This window comes from Chanos chanos, chromosome 13, assembly GCF_902362185.1.
Source record: "Chanos chanos chromosome 13, fChaCha1.1, whole genome shotgun sequence".
NCBI lineage: Eukaryota > Metazoa > Chordata > Actinopteri > Gonorynchiformes > Chanidae > Chanos > Chanos chanos.
In genome coordinates this window covers 10907713-10924543 of record NC_044507.1, presented here as the reverse complement: position 1 = coordinate 10924543, position 16831 = coordinate 10907713, and the positions used below count along the sequence as shown (strand labels likewise).

The 16831-nt window shown below is 43.9% G+C and overlaps 1 protein-coding gene across 2 annotated transcripts; it reads right to left on the bottom strand.

Moving 5' to 3' along the window:
• Positions 1 to 4294: 4294 nt before the first annotated feature.
• On the bottom strand, positions 4295 to 14302 carry gprc5ba (G protein-coupled receptor, class C, group 5, member Ba). 2 transcript variants are annotated; one of them, XM_030790768.1, is made up of 4 exons: positions 14198 to 14302; positions 5906 to 6925; positions 5108 to 5220; positions 4295 to 4380 (listed from the first exon to the last, which is right to left on the bottom strand). In XM_030790768.1, exons 2-4 carry the CDS (start codon positions 6921 to 6923, stop codon positions 4336 to 4338), a joined length of 1176 nt encoding a protein of 391 aa, XP_030646628.1. In that variant the 5' UTR covers positions 6924 to 6925; positions 14198 to 14302; the 3' UTR covers positions 4295 to 4335. The 2 variants fall into 2 exon arrangements, with proteins under 2 accessions (XP_030646628.1, XP_030646627.1); XM_030790767.1 differs by having other exon boundaries at positions 4320 to 4380; positions 5099 to 5220.
• Positions 14303 to 16831: the final 2529 nt, after the last annotated feature.

Below are 16831 nucleotides of genomic sequence, written 5' to 3'. Positions count from 1 at the left end.
CCCAAGGGTAAAACCCATCAATTAATTCTGAAGGTAGTATCTGATAGCCAGCCTGGCTGAACACAGAAACAAACACACACACACACACACACACACTCACAGTGTTTTGATCGGCCAGTACCAAAACAGAGGGTGGTCTGCACAATATGGTGGATACTTGACCTTTTTGAAAACCAGGTTTAAAAAAAAAAAAAACACAGACACACACACACAAAATCAAAAACAAAACAAAACAGTCTTCCTTTGTAGTGGCATGAAACATAGCAGTTCTAGAATATAGAGAGAGAGGGAGAGAGGGATTTTGAAGGAAAGATGTGAGGTGAATCTGTGGATGTAAACATTTCTCTGAGCTGAGATTTCTCAGTGTGTTTTAACCAGAAATTAGATACATACAGACTTCACAGCACCGACCTACATACACTGCCATCGATAGCAATGTTTAGTCTGTAAGACAACCCTATGTGTAAACTAAATATATACATGGACATTTGGGGAGAGGCCTGCAGTTTCACATCACAGAGCTGGTTTTCAGAGAGCAGTGAGTAACCTCTGTAGAGGCTGTGTCTTTGTTTAGCTTCTTAGAGTAAAGAAAAACAAGTAACTCCAGTCATGTTAACTACAAAGATGACACTTTATTCCATTTTTGCCTGAATTATGAATTCTTTTACAGAAACAGAGAAGAAACCATTGTTTATTTCTCTAATATTTGGGAAAACAAGTTCCATACATTAGCATGCTGTGGCACTGCACAGTCAGGGGTTGTGAAACAAACAACCACCCCCATCAGCTGCCCCGGAATGGAACAGTCCAAAGGCAAGACAGTTAAGGAGTGAGTTATTGGGGGAACATGTCAAAATCAGAAAGTAGAGGTTTTCAATATAAGTCTGAGAAGTACAAATGTGACAAAGAGTATAATGTGCAAATTCTCACCACTGTTAGAACTACAAATAACACAGAGAGAGAATGAGAAATCTCACAGTTTTAATCTTTCTTTCATTCTTTCACACCTGATTCTGAGGTTCCGTTTTAGGACCCTGCCTCAACCCCACCCCATACCCCAAAACCCCGCCCCCGCACCCCCAGCCCTCTCCTCCTTATGTCATCTCTCAGATTCAAGCCAAACTGTGTTTTTTTTTTTTTTTCAAGACAGCTAGAACATTTTGTGTCTTTTGATAGTACACTGACATTTCTAGATTTTTTTTTTCTTTTTTTTGTCACGTCAACCCTGACATCAACAGATTTAGTATTAAACAGTATTTCTGAGCAGGTCTCACATGAATTGATGGAGATGAGCATGCACATACAGGTAGTGGATGAGTGCAAAAAATCTACTGAGTATATATGTTTCTTTATTTTGATAATCCACTCATGTAAAAACATCACAGGATTCCTCTCTTTATTTATCTGGAGTACATCAACCATAACTGTGCCATCTCATTTTTTTTTCACCAGTTTCCTGCTAAATTGCACTGGCCCTTGGAGACATGCTCTTCCTTTTAAAACTACACCAGATTCAATGAACCAGTTATTGACGTGGGTCTTCCCTGGGATTACACACCTGTGTGTTTACAAAATAACTCAAATGTAAGCACAGTGAAGCTACTGCAACAGTTGAAACTGAAGAAAATAAAAAACCCCTTTAGTAAATATGCGTTTAAGTGCTGTATAAATATTGGCTCATTACGCAACAGTTTCAAAGAAGTGAAGCGGTTATTCCGTTCACACACAGGCTGTATAGAGACCTGGTGTCACACAGGATCTTAACTCACAGTGTGAACAGGGATTTCTGTAAACAGAGGCCAGGGACATTGTTCTGGTGTAGAACTACAGAGGCACAGTACAGCACTGAGCCAGCATCTGTAGTATCACTGAGGTGAGGAGTAAGAGTAAAACCTACCCTTCATCATCATCATCATAATGTTCTTCTTCTTCATCAGTGTCCATTTTGTGAGTAAGCTGACCAATGAGCACAACTCTCTCTCTACAACATGTCATATTAGCACGGAGACAAGTCATCAGTCAGGAAGTGCAAAACAACACTCATATGATCACTGAACTTTGAATAATAAAACACTTCAGTTTTTCAAAATGTACAGTATTCATCCCCCCCCCTCCCCCCAGATGCCTTTACAGCAGACAGTAAAGAGCAGCCTCCACTGGCAAATGAAGGATTATTAAGGACGTAATAAGAGAGCGAGATTCTGAAATGAAAATGAAATCAATTTGAAGTCAAATTAGCTATGGTCATTAAATTCATCTAGCTTGACCCCTAAGCATCTTTAAATACTATTACAAAATGAAAGAAAAACAATATTCAACAACATTCAAAACTTAAAAACCCCAAAAAACAACCGAAAAGTCCAAAGAAATAAAAAGCAATCCAGCAATTCCACAAAGGAGAGAAAAACGGGAGACACTGGGGTGGATTATATTAGGAGAGTGTTCTTATATATCTACAGTTGAGAGTAAAAAAGAGACAGAAATACAGTCGTTGCTATGTACAGCACAGTTTAGCTGAGACTGATGGGTATCTAGAGTAGTTTTAATGGAGCACATGTTTACAATGAGACCCTGCTCAACCAGAGCCTGTCTTGGCACTAAAACACCAGCACAGACAGGGGAGTGAGAGAGGAACTGTTCTCTGAAAGGAGAGTGAAAGAGAGACAGAGAGACAGAGAGAGAGAGAGAGGCAAAGCCTCTTCCCTTTCAGATATGAGGGTGAAGTTTCAATGACAGTATGTGTGTGCATATCTGTGTGTGTGTATATGTGTGTGTGACTAATACTGTAATAACAGAAGCAGTACTATGGCTACCTATCACCCTCTGCACTCACACACACATTCCTCTGTAGTTCGTATCAACTCGGTCTAAAAAGGTAAAGCTGATCAGACTTCAAACTCCAGTGCAGTTCTATAAATACTCTCTCTCTCTCTCACAGTATGTGGTTTCCCCCAGAGCAGCGTGTGTATGTCTACGATGGAGAGAAAGGATAGAGTGATCTGTCTTTGTATCTGTTCTGATTCATCTTCAGGTCTGAACACTTCTCTTTGACCATCAAAAACAAATACAAAAAAAATAACAGAAAGAAGGAGAGGAAAAAGGAGGAAGGGAAAATAGTCGTCTCCTCTCTCCATGTCGTCTGAGTGACAGTTTTAAATAATGATTCAGACACTAGCAGCTCGCAAAGGGACATTGCAGACATATGACCTAGATTCAGTCGCCTTGTCCCTAAACCACACACACACACACACACACACACATACACACACAAGTGCATGCTCACCCTCATCTACCAACACCCTGTCTATGAAGTCCAACTCCAAGCCACACCCACTGAATTGACTGTCCAATAGCACCTCTTGGTAAGTTTGGCTATGCCATGGCATTGGGATGGCTATCGAGTAAAGCAACGCCGGCAGTTCCTAATCATTGGGGGGGTTACTGGAGCTCCTCCATGCTGAGGATATGTGTCTTTGTAAATGTGTGTGTGTGTGTGTGTGTGTGTGTGTGATTTTTGGCCTAAAGACCCCAGAGTGACTAAGACAAACTCAGATAAACAAAAGGTGTGTTATTAAAACCCTGTCCCACACTCGCACTGGGGTCTTAGCTCAGCCTTTGAAAACAAGAGGCTTTGTTTTGGGAGAGGCAGGTTTTGACAATCTGCCACTGCAGTGCAAGTAGAGATGAGAATAAAGAATCATTCACAGACACAGACACAGACACACACACACACACACACACATACAAAAGTAGTCCAAAACACAGTTGCTGTCTTTCCAACTCTCACACCTTTGAATAGAAAGAGTGAAAGAGAGGGAGAGCAACACACCACCTCTGCATTTGAAAAAGAAAAGATCTACGTGACTTTACTGCTTATCTAAATATTTTCAAAACCCTGTAAATTTCTTCAAGTCAGACCATGCATCCATAAGTCTTTGTGGTGATGATTTGTCATCATATAAAACTGCCAAACAGCATCAAAAAATCTTTACCAGGGAAAAGAATCACTCAAATAAACACATTTCAAAAACTGCTGTGAAAAGATACTTTGAATATTTGATTGAAAATCCCGTCAGAGATCAGTGGTGTTGGCTCTCTCTCTCTCTCCATGATTATTCTCTCTCTCTCTCTCTCTCTCTCTCTCTCTCGCTCTCTTTCTTTTTCTCTCTCACACTGCAGTTCTTCCCAAATTATAGTCATCCATCCACTCTGGACAGTCCTCCCTTCTCTTCTGAACGCTCTCACATTTCCACTCCCTCCATCCCTCCATCCTTCCATTCTTCCATCCCTCCATCGTCCTTTTACTTCTTTTTCTCTCTCTCTCTCACAGCTCCCTCACCACAGCTGCCTGCCCGTGTAGGTGGGGGGCGCGGACGGCACCTGCGGGGAGAAAAACAGAAGGGAAAAAAAAAACAGAAGGGAAAAAAAAAGAAGGAGAAAAGAAAAACGAGTGTAAAAGATTCATCTGCACGTAGTCTGGCTCTGTAGTTCTTATAATCCTGTCAGGATGAACCCACACAGACAGAGATAGGGTCAAGAGATTACAGAGTGATGAAACTAACTCTCTCTCTCTCTCTCTCTCTCCTTTTCTCTCAGTGGAGCTAGAGTAAAACATGACTCCAGCACTAGTGGCGAGTTTTGGATGAGCTGTGTCTCCAGTTCTGCACTGTTAGCAGGGTTTATTTATAGCGCCGGTGAGTGGAGAGGAGAGCACGCGCTGACCCCATCTTTCCTCAGACAATATAACGCCTGACAGAGAGCAGACAGGCCAGCATCACTCATGAGAGATACACACACACACATACACACACACTCTTCTTCACATTATTAAAAGGTAGAGAGGCTGTGTCTGAGTATACCTGTTCATTACTGCAAATGCAATTACCAGATACATTATGAATGCTGACTTAATGACGCTGCGTTACATTTGATCTCTTACTCTCAATTCAGTTCAGTTTAATGGTGTTCCACTGGTGTGACTGTTTCAATCAAAACACGTCCTTATATGGTAAAAATGGCTTAATGAAAGAGTAATGTTGTAAGAATGATGATTGACAGGTTCTCTCTTTCGTTCTCTGCGGCATTCTCTCTCTCTCACCGCACTCACCGCTCCCCCATTGAGGATCATGGTCATCTCAGTGGGCTGGTAAACGTTACTGCGGAACGGAGCGCTGGGTCTCGCCCCCGTACTGCCGTTATGGTGCCCGCCGCTCCTCAGACCTGTCAGTTACAGCACACACACGCACACACGCACACACACACACGCACACACACACACACACGCGCGCGCGCGCGCATGCACACACGCGCGCACGCACGCACGCACGCGCGCACACACGCACGCACACACACACACACATCAAACACACACACAGACACACACGCGCGCGCACACACGCACGCACACACACACACACATCAAACACACACACACACACACACACACACACATCAAACACACACACACACACACGCACGCACACCAAACACAATGAAAAAATTCATTACACAGCCCTGGATTTAAGCAATCTGTGGATGTGACCGTATAGTGAGAGAGATTTCTTTGAAGTCCTATAGCAAACGATACTGTGTATTACTACACGACTCTACTGCAGGTTACATACTTTTCATTTCTCTGTAATTCTGTTTCAAGCGATATTGTCCATTTCTATATACCTCTAATTCACGTCACACTGGGAAATGTCAATTCCATTTCCAAATCTTCATTTCCATACCTTTTATCTCTAAGCAATCTGGAGGGGTTTTTTTTAGTAAAATTCTATCGCAAGCAATCCTGCATACGTGCACATACGATTTTGTTTTACGTGTTTTGTCATCTATGTAATTCCCTCTGACGTCATCTTGCCCGTTTAACCCTGACGTTTGTGTTCTTTGGGTAAGTTACCTGCTGCGTTTTCGTCAAAGGCGTAGCTCTGATTCTCCACAAACTGTCTGTGGGACAGTGGGATGTCCTCGTCGAAGCTCGTCTCCCTCATGCGTGAGGAATTTTGAGACGTGTCGAAGTAGTCGGGCGCCGAAGGCTGCGGCGGGGAACGCAGGCACGCGTGAGCTTCGGGCGCGGCGTGGCAAAGGAGCAGAAGCCAACCCTGCGTCACCAAGGCGACCGCCAACACCGGGTCGTCCCAATGCGGCGCTTTCTTCAACGCCTCGTTTCCGTAGACGTAGAATCCCACCCAGGCCACCCAGAGAAGGAGAGAGAGGAGGCAGGAGAGCAAGAGCCAAACCACGTTACACCTCCACTGACGGGTTTTCCCGCACAGGCCGCAGCTGGCGGCCACCGTGGCGGCCAGGAGGAGGAGGAGGACGTAGCTGCAGGCCAGGCAGAAGTCCAGCGGGGTGAACTCACACGCTTCGTGCCCCTCCCGGAGCACGGTGAGCAGCAGCCACTCTGCCGCGATAATACCCTGCACCGCGCTCAAGCCCAGAGCCAGCCCCGTGAGAGCGCAGCCCCCGGGACTGCGACGTTCCTGCGCCAGCCTGCGCAGACGCACGCCCTGCGCCAGCATGCAGGAGAAGCACAGGGCGAACAGCGCCCCCCAGAGGGCGCGGCGAACCACGCACAGGGTCTGGTCTTGCTCGATGAGGTAGGCGAAACTGAGGGCGAACAGACCCACGATGGCGATGAGGACGAGGAGGGTTGGGCCCACGCCGCTGCGTTTCTCCGCTTCGGTGATGGAGCGAAGACGACATAGCAGCACCAAGGCCAAGAGCACCGCTGCCAGAGCACCGCCCGCCGCCAGCGCCTCCACCACTACCCCCCACACCACCTCCAAGTCACACAGCAGGGTGTACGGCCGCGACAAACCAAAGCCACAACCCCACGGCACTGCAGCATCAGACTGATCCTCAGAGGAAGCCAAGCTCAGCACGCAGAAAAAGAGACAGAGAGAGAGAGGTGCCATCTCTGGAAGAGAGAGAGAGAGAGAGAGAGAGAGAGAGAGAGAGAGAGAGAGAGAGAGAGAAAATGAAAAACTCTGGTTCCAACAACAACACGATGATCTACAGTACATGGATTCTGAAGATTCTGAATCAGAGACAGTAGTCAAATAGCAAAGCTCAGAAAAACATTACTGAAAACATGAGTGTGAGAGTGTGTGTGTGTGCGTGTGTGCGTGTGCGTGTGCATGTGTGCATGCGTACATGAGCGCGCGTGTGTTTGTGACCACGGCTGAGTCCAGTCACACACACTTCCTGAAGCAGGACCTAAAGCAAGACCTTAACAACTCTTCCTCTCATCTTCTATGAACTCAAAGGTCAACAGTTCTCTGCGTTGTTGGGGCACTGTGCGTCACACTCTGTCACACACGTACAACAACAACACACACAGGGACCCACACACACACACACAAACACAGCCTGAGAAATATTCCCAGCAGCAAAACATTAATAACTCGGATCTCTCTACACAGGTCAATAACTAACAGATACAGAATGGTGACACTGGCAGTATATCCATTTTATTTGTACCACATAAACCTGGGAAGTTATGGTGCTGTAAGAAAAAGCAGAGTCATTCTTTAGTACAAACAGCTCTTGAGAGTGTAGGTGGAAAGCATTTCATGAATATTTTTATGAAACGGCCACGTCTGAAAAGGAGTTATCTCACTTGGAGAGCACTTAAGATGTGGAAATAACACAGACTGGTGATTTTGATGTGAGTCATTGTAGATATAAAACTTGTGTACTTTAAACAACTCTTTCTTCCCCGCTAAACACGGAGTCTTCGGCAAACAGTCCTTACACGGACACGCCGTTTGAAAGACGAGCTCTGAAAAACTGAAATACAATATTGGCAGTGGGGAAGGAGTCAAGCGGATGAGATCGATAGAGCATTGGGGAGGCAGTCTCTCTCTCCTAAACCTCTGTTCCTAACAACCCCACACACACACACACACACATACACACACTCTGCATGTGTGAATTAACTCGCAAACTCTTAACACTGACTAGTGGATTAGTATCCAGGCTAAACAACCAACCAAACAAACAGATCCATAGATACAGTCAGTATCTGTGCCAGTTTGATTACCCTGGGTCTGACTGACCTTACAAAATATTGTCCTAAAATAGCATCCTCATGGGTTCATTTTTTATTTCAAGTATGCACTCCATATCAGGTACGTGCTTCACAAGAACATATAATTATGTATGTATTATTGGAGGTTTTCAGCAATAGCCGAAAGAAAATCGGGGATGCAGCCTTTGTTAATTATGCACCAAAGCTATGGAACACTCTACCTATAGATATCAGGGATATTTTTTAAAGAAAGTTAAAAACATATCTCTTCACATTAGCTTTTAACTAGCTGTCCTAATACAGGCCCAAAATTCGTTCTTGCACTTTGCTTTGCACTTATGCACTGTTGCACTTTCTTAGAAATGTTGTATTTTATTCGGTTTTATGCATTCTATGTATTCTGTTTTTTTTTTTTAACTTTATTTTTATTTAATTTTATTGAGTTTTATTTTCAATCTCATGTTCTATCTTTTCTGTTCATTCTATGTCTACTGTCCTGTGAAACACTTAGTGGATGTAATTTCTGTGTTGTAAAGCACTTTGAGCTACACCTCTTGTCTGAAAGGTGCTATACAAATAAAGTTATTATTATTATTATTATTATTATTATTATTACTAATATTATTATTATCATTATTACTATTTTGGTTTTCTGCTCATGCTTTTCCACACAGGTTGTGTGTCAAGTTCAGTCTCCATACGCATGACATCATCACTTACTTTACAGCTCTGAGTGACTGTGCATTAGCTTTAAAAATATTTGTGTGTAATAATCTGCTCTCACTTTTCTTTGCCATTACCGAAGTGCAGTTACATAAGTGTCTTTCTTGGCGTGATTGTATACACAGAAATGTAAGTGTAAATACAAATAAATAAAGGGAGGCATAAATGAATGAACAAACAAACAAACAAACAAATAAATAAATAATTACATGCATACATAAATGGGAATGAAATATGTATCTCTTCAAACCTGTGTTCTAAGAACATAAAAAGAGTAGTGGGGGGCGGGGGGGGGGGGGGGGGGGGGGGGGGGGTAAAAGATAAACACCAGCTGAAGACTGAACTAAATATACCTGCATGGGGCAGGGGTGTCTGTTAAGGTATTCTGCTCCAGAAATAGACATGAAACATAATATTTACTCTCAGGCACAAAGGACAGTCAATGTCCTCGTCCTGCTCAAAACGAGAGAGAGACAGAGACAGGCAGACAGTTCAGAATTAGACACCCTCAGCACACACACACACATACACACGCACACACACACACACACACAACCTCTGCCTAACTGGAGCTGGCATCTCTGAGCCGATGATATTTCAAACGGAGGTTGTGCGTGCTGAAGGATAGCAGTAATCCTGGGGTCAAGGTAGACAGAGGTCAGAAGGTCAGAGGGTCAGAGGGCAAGGCCTAGACACCCAGGCTGTGGCCTTGAGTGATTGACAGTTGAGACATAGAGGTTTGTTTCACTTGCTTCATTTCAACAGATAGAGAGAGACAGATAGAGAGAGAGAGAGGGAGAGAGAGAGAGAGAGAGAGACAGAGAGAGAGAGAGAGAGAGACAGAGAGTCTGCGGAGCGTGAACACAACACAAAGAAATGTCCTACAGGGCTTTTCCTAGCAAACATGCACTGCAGTAAAACAAACGAATTAAAGCCACGGACAGGAATTGGTGTGGGCAGTTTGTTAGAACCTGTACGTCTATCACATTCATTTTTAAAATGAACATGACACAAACAGTCCTGAAAAAAAATATTCCTATACATTCTGTTCAGTCTGGACCTCATCTTGTTAGCATTCCTCCTTCTTTCCATTATACACACACACACACACACACACAAACAGAAACACACATGTATGCACCGTGGTGCATTTTCACACTCTTCCCACACGGACGGCGTTAACGGGCGGATGTGATTTGGCTCCATGCGAAGCGTCAGTCAGTAATTTGGCCCTCTGAGTCACTCTATCAAACAGAGAGAGAAAATGCTGTTTCCTCACACTACCCTGGTGCTGTGCTCTGGCACAGGCCCTGATTACCATGGTTACTGCCCGGTATAGAGCCGAGAGGAGGGCGGGTGTAAGGCAGAGGGTGACAGAGTGAGGATGAAGGGAGGGGGCTCACTCGTTCACAGCACGACAACAACAACACAGCACATTCTCCGTGTAGACGACCCACCCCTCCTGGTCCCTACACTCACACGCTCAAACACACACAAACACAGAAATGTAACCTGGATACTTCAGTATCAGGATCTGCATAAATTCAACTTAATACTTTGTTAAAATTAACTGACATATGCTCACTCACTCATTCACCTGCTCAGTCACTTGCACACTCACTCACTCCTGCACTCACTCACTCACTCACTGACTAATTCACTTACTCACTCATTCACTCACTCATACACTAATTCACTCACTAACTCATTCACTCACTCACTCACTCATTCACTCCTGCACTCACTCACTCACTCACTCACTAATTCATTTACTCACTCATTCACTCACTCATACACTAATTCACTCACTAACTCACTCACTCATTCACTCACTCATTCACTCACTCACTCATTCATTCACTCACTCACTCACTTGTTGACTCAGTTATTTACTCTTTCTGTATATTCAGGCTGTGATAAGCTGAGCGTATGACGTGAGGCTTTAAGATATCCAGGAACACTGGGTTCTGGCTGACATCCCACACACATGTTTGTAAGTGCACGTGTATGCGCATGCACGCGCACGCTCATGTGTGTGTGTGTGTGTGTGTGTGTGTGTGTTTTGGTTGGGATTTTCTGACTATGACTCTGCGATAAAGAAAATCAACCACCTCCTGTTACAGCAGCAAAGACGGCGGAGCCTACAATCCGTCCCCGGTTATTTCTCACTCTCGTTCGCTCTCTCTCTCTCTCTCTTTTTCTCTATCGTTCCCTCCCTTTCCGCCTCTGTTGCCCTCTCTCTGTTTCTCTCGCTCTCTCTTCTTATCTTTCCCCTGTCTTCCAAAAGCTATTCTTCATTTTAAAACCTCTATTGATTTAAGAAGTAACGTGCGCACCCCCCCCCCCCCCCTCCATCTCCTCTTTTTCTGCTGTGGAAGCCTCATCTCTCTGTTACATTTGAAGATGTGTTGTGAAAGATGCACCTCACGCTCCTTCCCTCCCTCTCTCTGTCACTCTCAAAAAAAACCACCCACTACCCAATCATGAGCTCTCCCTCCCTTCTTCTTCTCCAACTACATCTCCGTATCTCCCTCTTTCTCCCTCCTTCTGTTCCTTCTTTCTTATGTAACGCTGAAAGAATCCGGCTTTCTCCAGTTCTGCTCGTTGGTAAGTATCGTGGCATCTTTGTGCCAGTGTGTCCTACGTGAGTAATGTCACTCAAACACAACCAGTCTCTCCACCAGAAACCACAGACACTGTATTCGCATTATGTCTGTGCTCCGGTGTGATTTCTGTAAACTGAGGTGCAGTTATAAATGTTACACGTTGAGTAAGAGAGGAATGCAGTAGCCGGTGCACAGCTGCGTTATGATGATAATTACATAGACAAGCTGGGAAATTCTTCTCTTCCCACTCACACCCTGTTTAATTACCGGTTTGCCGATAGCTTGATTGACAGCCAGTTGAGACATCTGGGTGTGCCTTGATCCCTGAACTCTCCAGATGTGGAGACAGTCAGCTGTAGGGGGCACTATGTCACATGTTTACGGAGTGCCAAGCTGTCTACACATCTGTCTCTTTCCTAGTCCCAAGAGGTCTGAGACACACAAATAGATCCACAGTTACAGTACTGCGCCCTGTCTTTGTTTAATTTTGGATCATCTTAGATAAGCTTTTAGCTACTGATTGGTACAATGATAATTTGAGAGAACCTAATGACAGACAGGACAGAGATGTCACAGTAAAACCTTTGGAACCTTAAACCAGAGACGATTAAAGAGTCAATTCCGCTGAAATTGGGAGACGCTTTGGGTTTCACTGCAGTGGTTACATACCCTGAGAACATCCGAATATCCTTTCTCTCAGTCACCATGCGTTTAGGTGGGGCTCTACGATTGACAGTAGTAAGACTTCCCTAGAATGTCATCTGCTCACTCAGAAAAGGTTTTGCGGTCAGTAATATTAAATGTGGAGAGGTTCAGCTTTCTCATTTTCGGCTCATTTTGTTCTTTTACTGGGTAAGATAAGATCTTTTCAATAAATCCACAGAACTGCCATTATCTGCCTCCCTCAGCTGGGACTGACAGATATGGGCCAGTCAGTCACAGACAGAGAAAAGAGGGGGAGAGAGAGAGAGGAGGAGAGAGAGAGAGAGAGAGAGAGAGAGAGAGAGAGAGAAGGAAATAAAGAAAAAAAATGAAAAAAATAAGGGCATTCAAACAGCTCCCAAAGGTTTGGAGGGAGAGTGAAGTTATTCCCTGGGCCTCTCATGGTATTCCTGCTCACGGTAATTAGGGCTCGTTAGCATGAGACTGGTCTTGCTGCGTGACCATATGCTAATGACTTGGCAATTAACAGTCTGAACGTTTAATCTCTCCCTCATCTCATTTGGCTCAGACTACGAGATGAGGACCCTGCCTTTAAACTTGGCCGCATAACAGAGCTGGTGCTCTACTTCCACAGTGTTATTTACACCACTGATACATCATTAGCAGATCTAAGGGATTCACACAATGGGAAAACACAGTTCAGTGGTTAGTATGATGACTATTGCAAATGGTAAAAAGCTGAAATTCAATAACACACACATACACACACACACACACACAGGATTTCAGAAGGAAACTTTGCTGAGATGGAAATGACACGCACGTGTATAGCCAAAATGGTCAAATTGTGAACTATGTCTTAAGAGACAAATACAGATGCTCTCTCCCTCTCTCTCTCTCCCTCTGTGTGTGTGTGTGTGTGTGTGTGTTTATTACTACATAACATCCCCTCCTTCTTTTCTGTCTTCTAAGAAAGCATGTATACGTGTAACAGAAATGAGTCTAATAATCATACATCACTCCATACACCACTACAAATTATCAAAAAGTAATAGTGTATCAGCAAAACTGCCAAATTACTGTGGGCTATATTTTGGTTAAAACTACCCGTCTTTTTTCATGAATCAAGTATTAAATCAATTTAGCATATTTGAGGATCTTTCTTTTATGGGAATTCATTTTGTTGGAGAACCTGCTTTGAACACGGCTTACATTTCACTAAATACCTCTACTCAGGGGTATTTACATTTCACAAAATACCCTTTGACTCAGTCAACAAAATAAGGAGACATTCAACAACTGCTCTCTTGGATACCTACCACTGGCCCAGTAGACTACGCTGTGATTTGGCCTATGTATTAAAATAGTTTAGAACATGGAAGAATGAGAAAACCTCAAATCACATTCAGTTGTTATTATATCTGCAAAAACTGTAAAGTTAGTGAAGTTAGTTTGCCCCCCGACACTAGACCAGAATTTCACTTATGGCTACTTCAAACACATGTCGGCTTTGGCTGTGGCAGTCGGAGTTTAGCCCCATAATGCGGTTTTAACTTCGTCTGAATAGGCCCTTTGGCCCACAGCCTAGTGCTTTGGGTACAAAATTGCCTTTACAAGGAAACTGTAACTATCAATGCCATGTGCGAGATGGTAATGGCAACGCAAGGGAAATTTCCATTCCTAGCTAGCATTCTCGAAAGAAAAGCACGATTTAGCTATCTGGCTAATACTAAGACACATAGATGGGGACCATCTCAATTGGTAGTGTTTTGTTGTTCCGCTACAATACAAATACAAACAAAACGTGACAACCACAACTGAGCCACATATACAATTCATTAACAACTGATTATTAACAACGAAGGTACTATACAGGCCTCTATGCAAAATAGACAGATTGGTCGAATAGAGGAGACCACAACGACGGCTCTCCGCAGGTGCCACTACTGTCACGTAGTGAAAGCTGGTGAGCACTCACTACAGTTTGGTGTCAGACACAAGTAAAACAAAAACATATTTTAATAAATTACAGGATGAGCATGTGGGCACCAAGAGCTTTCCAGTCTGCTTCATCCAGAGGTGATCTTTCTTTAAAATTAGGTATGCTTTAAATCAAAAGAATTTCAGTGGCTTTGCTGATCAGTAATACATGTTGTGCCCAACGTACCTTAAGCGACGTAAACAAGTTCGATGTCAACGATTGCTGAATGCACCTGTCACGAGTGTTGGTGTTCCAGAGAGGAAAATGTCACATTTCGGATTTAATCTCTTTCTCTGAGTTTCTTAAATGCACGTTCCATACACGATCCAAAAGGTTCTCAGTTCTGATCTCCCCCTCAAAAAATCATTCGAAGGATTTATGAACCTCGTTGGCGCACCTCATAAGGTGGTAAGCGATGTGAGGTGTCGGATAGATTGTGCTCTAGGAGACAGAACAACGTTATTGTTGTTGTTGTTGTTTATCCAAAATCCTATGCTATGTGGTGCGTTGCCGTGCAAATTCCGCTCGTATTACAGATAAACGAAGACTCACACTAATAAATAAAAGAGTTGTAGTCTGCACAACCCTGCAAAACCATCGGTCAATCAATCCGGCTGCCTAATAGGAACCCCGCTGCACAGGCAACGACGACCGCTGGTAGAGGTCTCACTGCCCCCCGCTGCTATTCCCGACTGACTGCATTATCCGTGTATGGTAACTTGGCGCTTCGTTCTGTGTGCAACTTGGTGGGTTTTAATCCTTTTCTCAACAGAAAGAAATATGACAGCTTCGAAGTACGACTATAGCTCTCTCAGTCTCTCTTGTATAGCTCCAGTATCAAAAAAGGTCCCCCTGTGTGAAACAGTCATGCAGGGGGGAGACTGAGTGTCGATATTCAGTCCTAACGGATCTGGTCCACACACCATTCACCCAGATCTAGCTATTGTCCTCAGATCGGAGAACTGTGATACACATTCAGTGAAACCGTTCCCACTTCTCACTACCACAGTTACAGAATATTAAGCAATAAAATCAATGCTATCTTTCTGTCCGTGCCGTTTGACCGAAGATTTTTTTAACCAAGCGATGTGTGATGCTCTCTTCAGTTCTGCTTCTGGTTGAACACGCGCGTCCTCAGCTGTTCGATTCGATCAATCTAGAGAAGCGTGCAGTGAGTGGCACATGTCCCGCCCCATAACTGCACTGAAAACACCGATTCTAGACACGAGTAGTGATTTGTCGCTGTCGTTTTCCTAGTCTTTACGGATATAGTGGCAGTGTTCTTCCTTTTGTGCCACTGGTAGGCGAACGATATTGATGAAACGGGGTTTTGTGTTTGTCGATGGTCACACTTGACACTACGATTCTTAGCTGTTTGTCACAGGGTCATCGTTTCAGAGCAAAGGGTGAAAAACACAATGCATAATTAAACGAGCTTACATAACGCGGTCTAAAGTAATGTGCATCTGGTCTGTAAGAGGAACGGCTGTTAACCCAGCCCGTGTTTGGTCTGTAGCAAACCCACTGGGGGAACGAATCTATTAGCATGGGGAGATGGATACAAATTACGTTGTTTTTTCACAGTATGGTCATGTTTCACTGAAATGATTCCCAGTTAAGCAAAGCGGCATAACGCTAAGATTGTATCTGAAAAAAAAGAACAGTATCCATCACCCACTGTATAACTGCAGTCACTGTGTTAGACAGAGACATGGTTTGTCACTGAGGAATTCTCTCTCTCTCTCTCTCTCTCTCTCTCTCTCACACACACACGCACAATATGAACCCATGCATCCCACATAGAGCTCAGTAAGAGTAGAAAGGGCTCTGGTTATCAAAGCAGTCAGATGTAGCAGCAGTAGGGAACAGGTGCAGGTTGTGTGAGAGTGACATGGAGGGGGATGGTGTGTGTCTGTGTGTGCGTGTGTGCGCGTGCACGCGGTGGTATTAGAGGATTGTGGGGTGTAGGGGAGAGAGTTTCATCCGCACTCAGACAGGAGTTCACTGTGGGGGGAGGATGGGGTTTTGGGTCAGGGGATCCTCTCAGATTACTGTCACTGAAAATACTCTCAGTATTACTGACAAAATAAAAATATTAGTCCACAGCAACATATTCATACTCTTTCAGGAAAAGATGTTTCTTACTCTCCGTGGAATTTCCCGGTTAAATAAAAGTGAAATAGAGGACCTTGGAATCCAGCCAGTATAAATTCAAATGTTCCAACACACTCATTATTTCATTTACATTATGGTTATATTGCACAGTGAGCAAAACACATGCATATATTAAATTATGAAATGACATAATGATTTGCATTGCTCTTGTGCTTTGGTAATGACATTTGAAAAGAAGACTTTTTCAGCGCTAAGTGATTCTTTCCCCAGCAGGATTACCCTGAGATTCAATTTTCCGCACCACATAAAAGGAGCTGAAACTTAATTATCAGGATACAAATATTGGTTTCTTACAACTAAACTAAAACTACGATTATTTTCTCCCTACAGCAACACATTACTTCAGGCCAAGCACCTGTGCAGATCCTCTATTAAAGTTGCAGCACAATAGCATCACGTCAGAGATTGAGTGCCATCAGCGTGTGCCTTTTCCAGAACATTCCATATGGTGTTCCTGCGTTAGAGGTGAATTAAGGTGCCAGCCTACTTGTTCTTCTTTGGCAAAGTTCACTTAGCAGGGACAGAGAGACAGAGTGACTTTGACACATAGCCAGGCTGGAAGGCTAAAGCACTCTGGCCGTGTGATTCGGCCCACTGTGTGTATCAGATTTAATGCTGTGGGAATTGGAGTGTGTTAAATCAAAA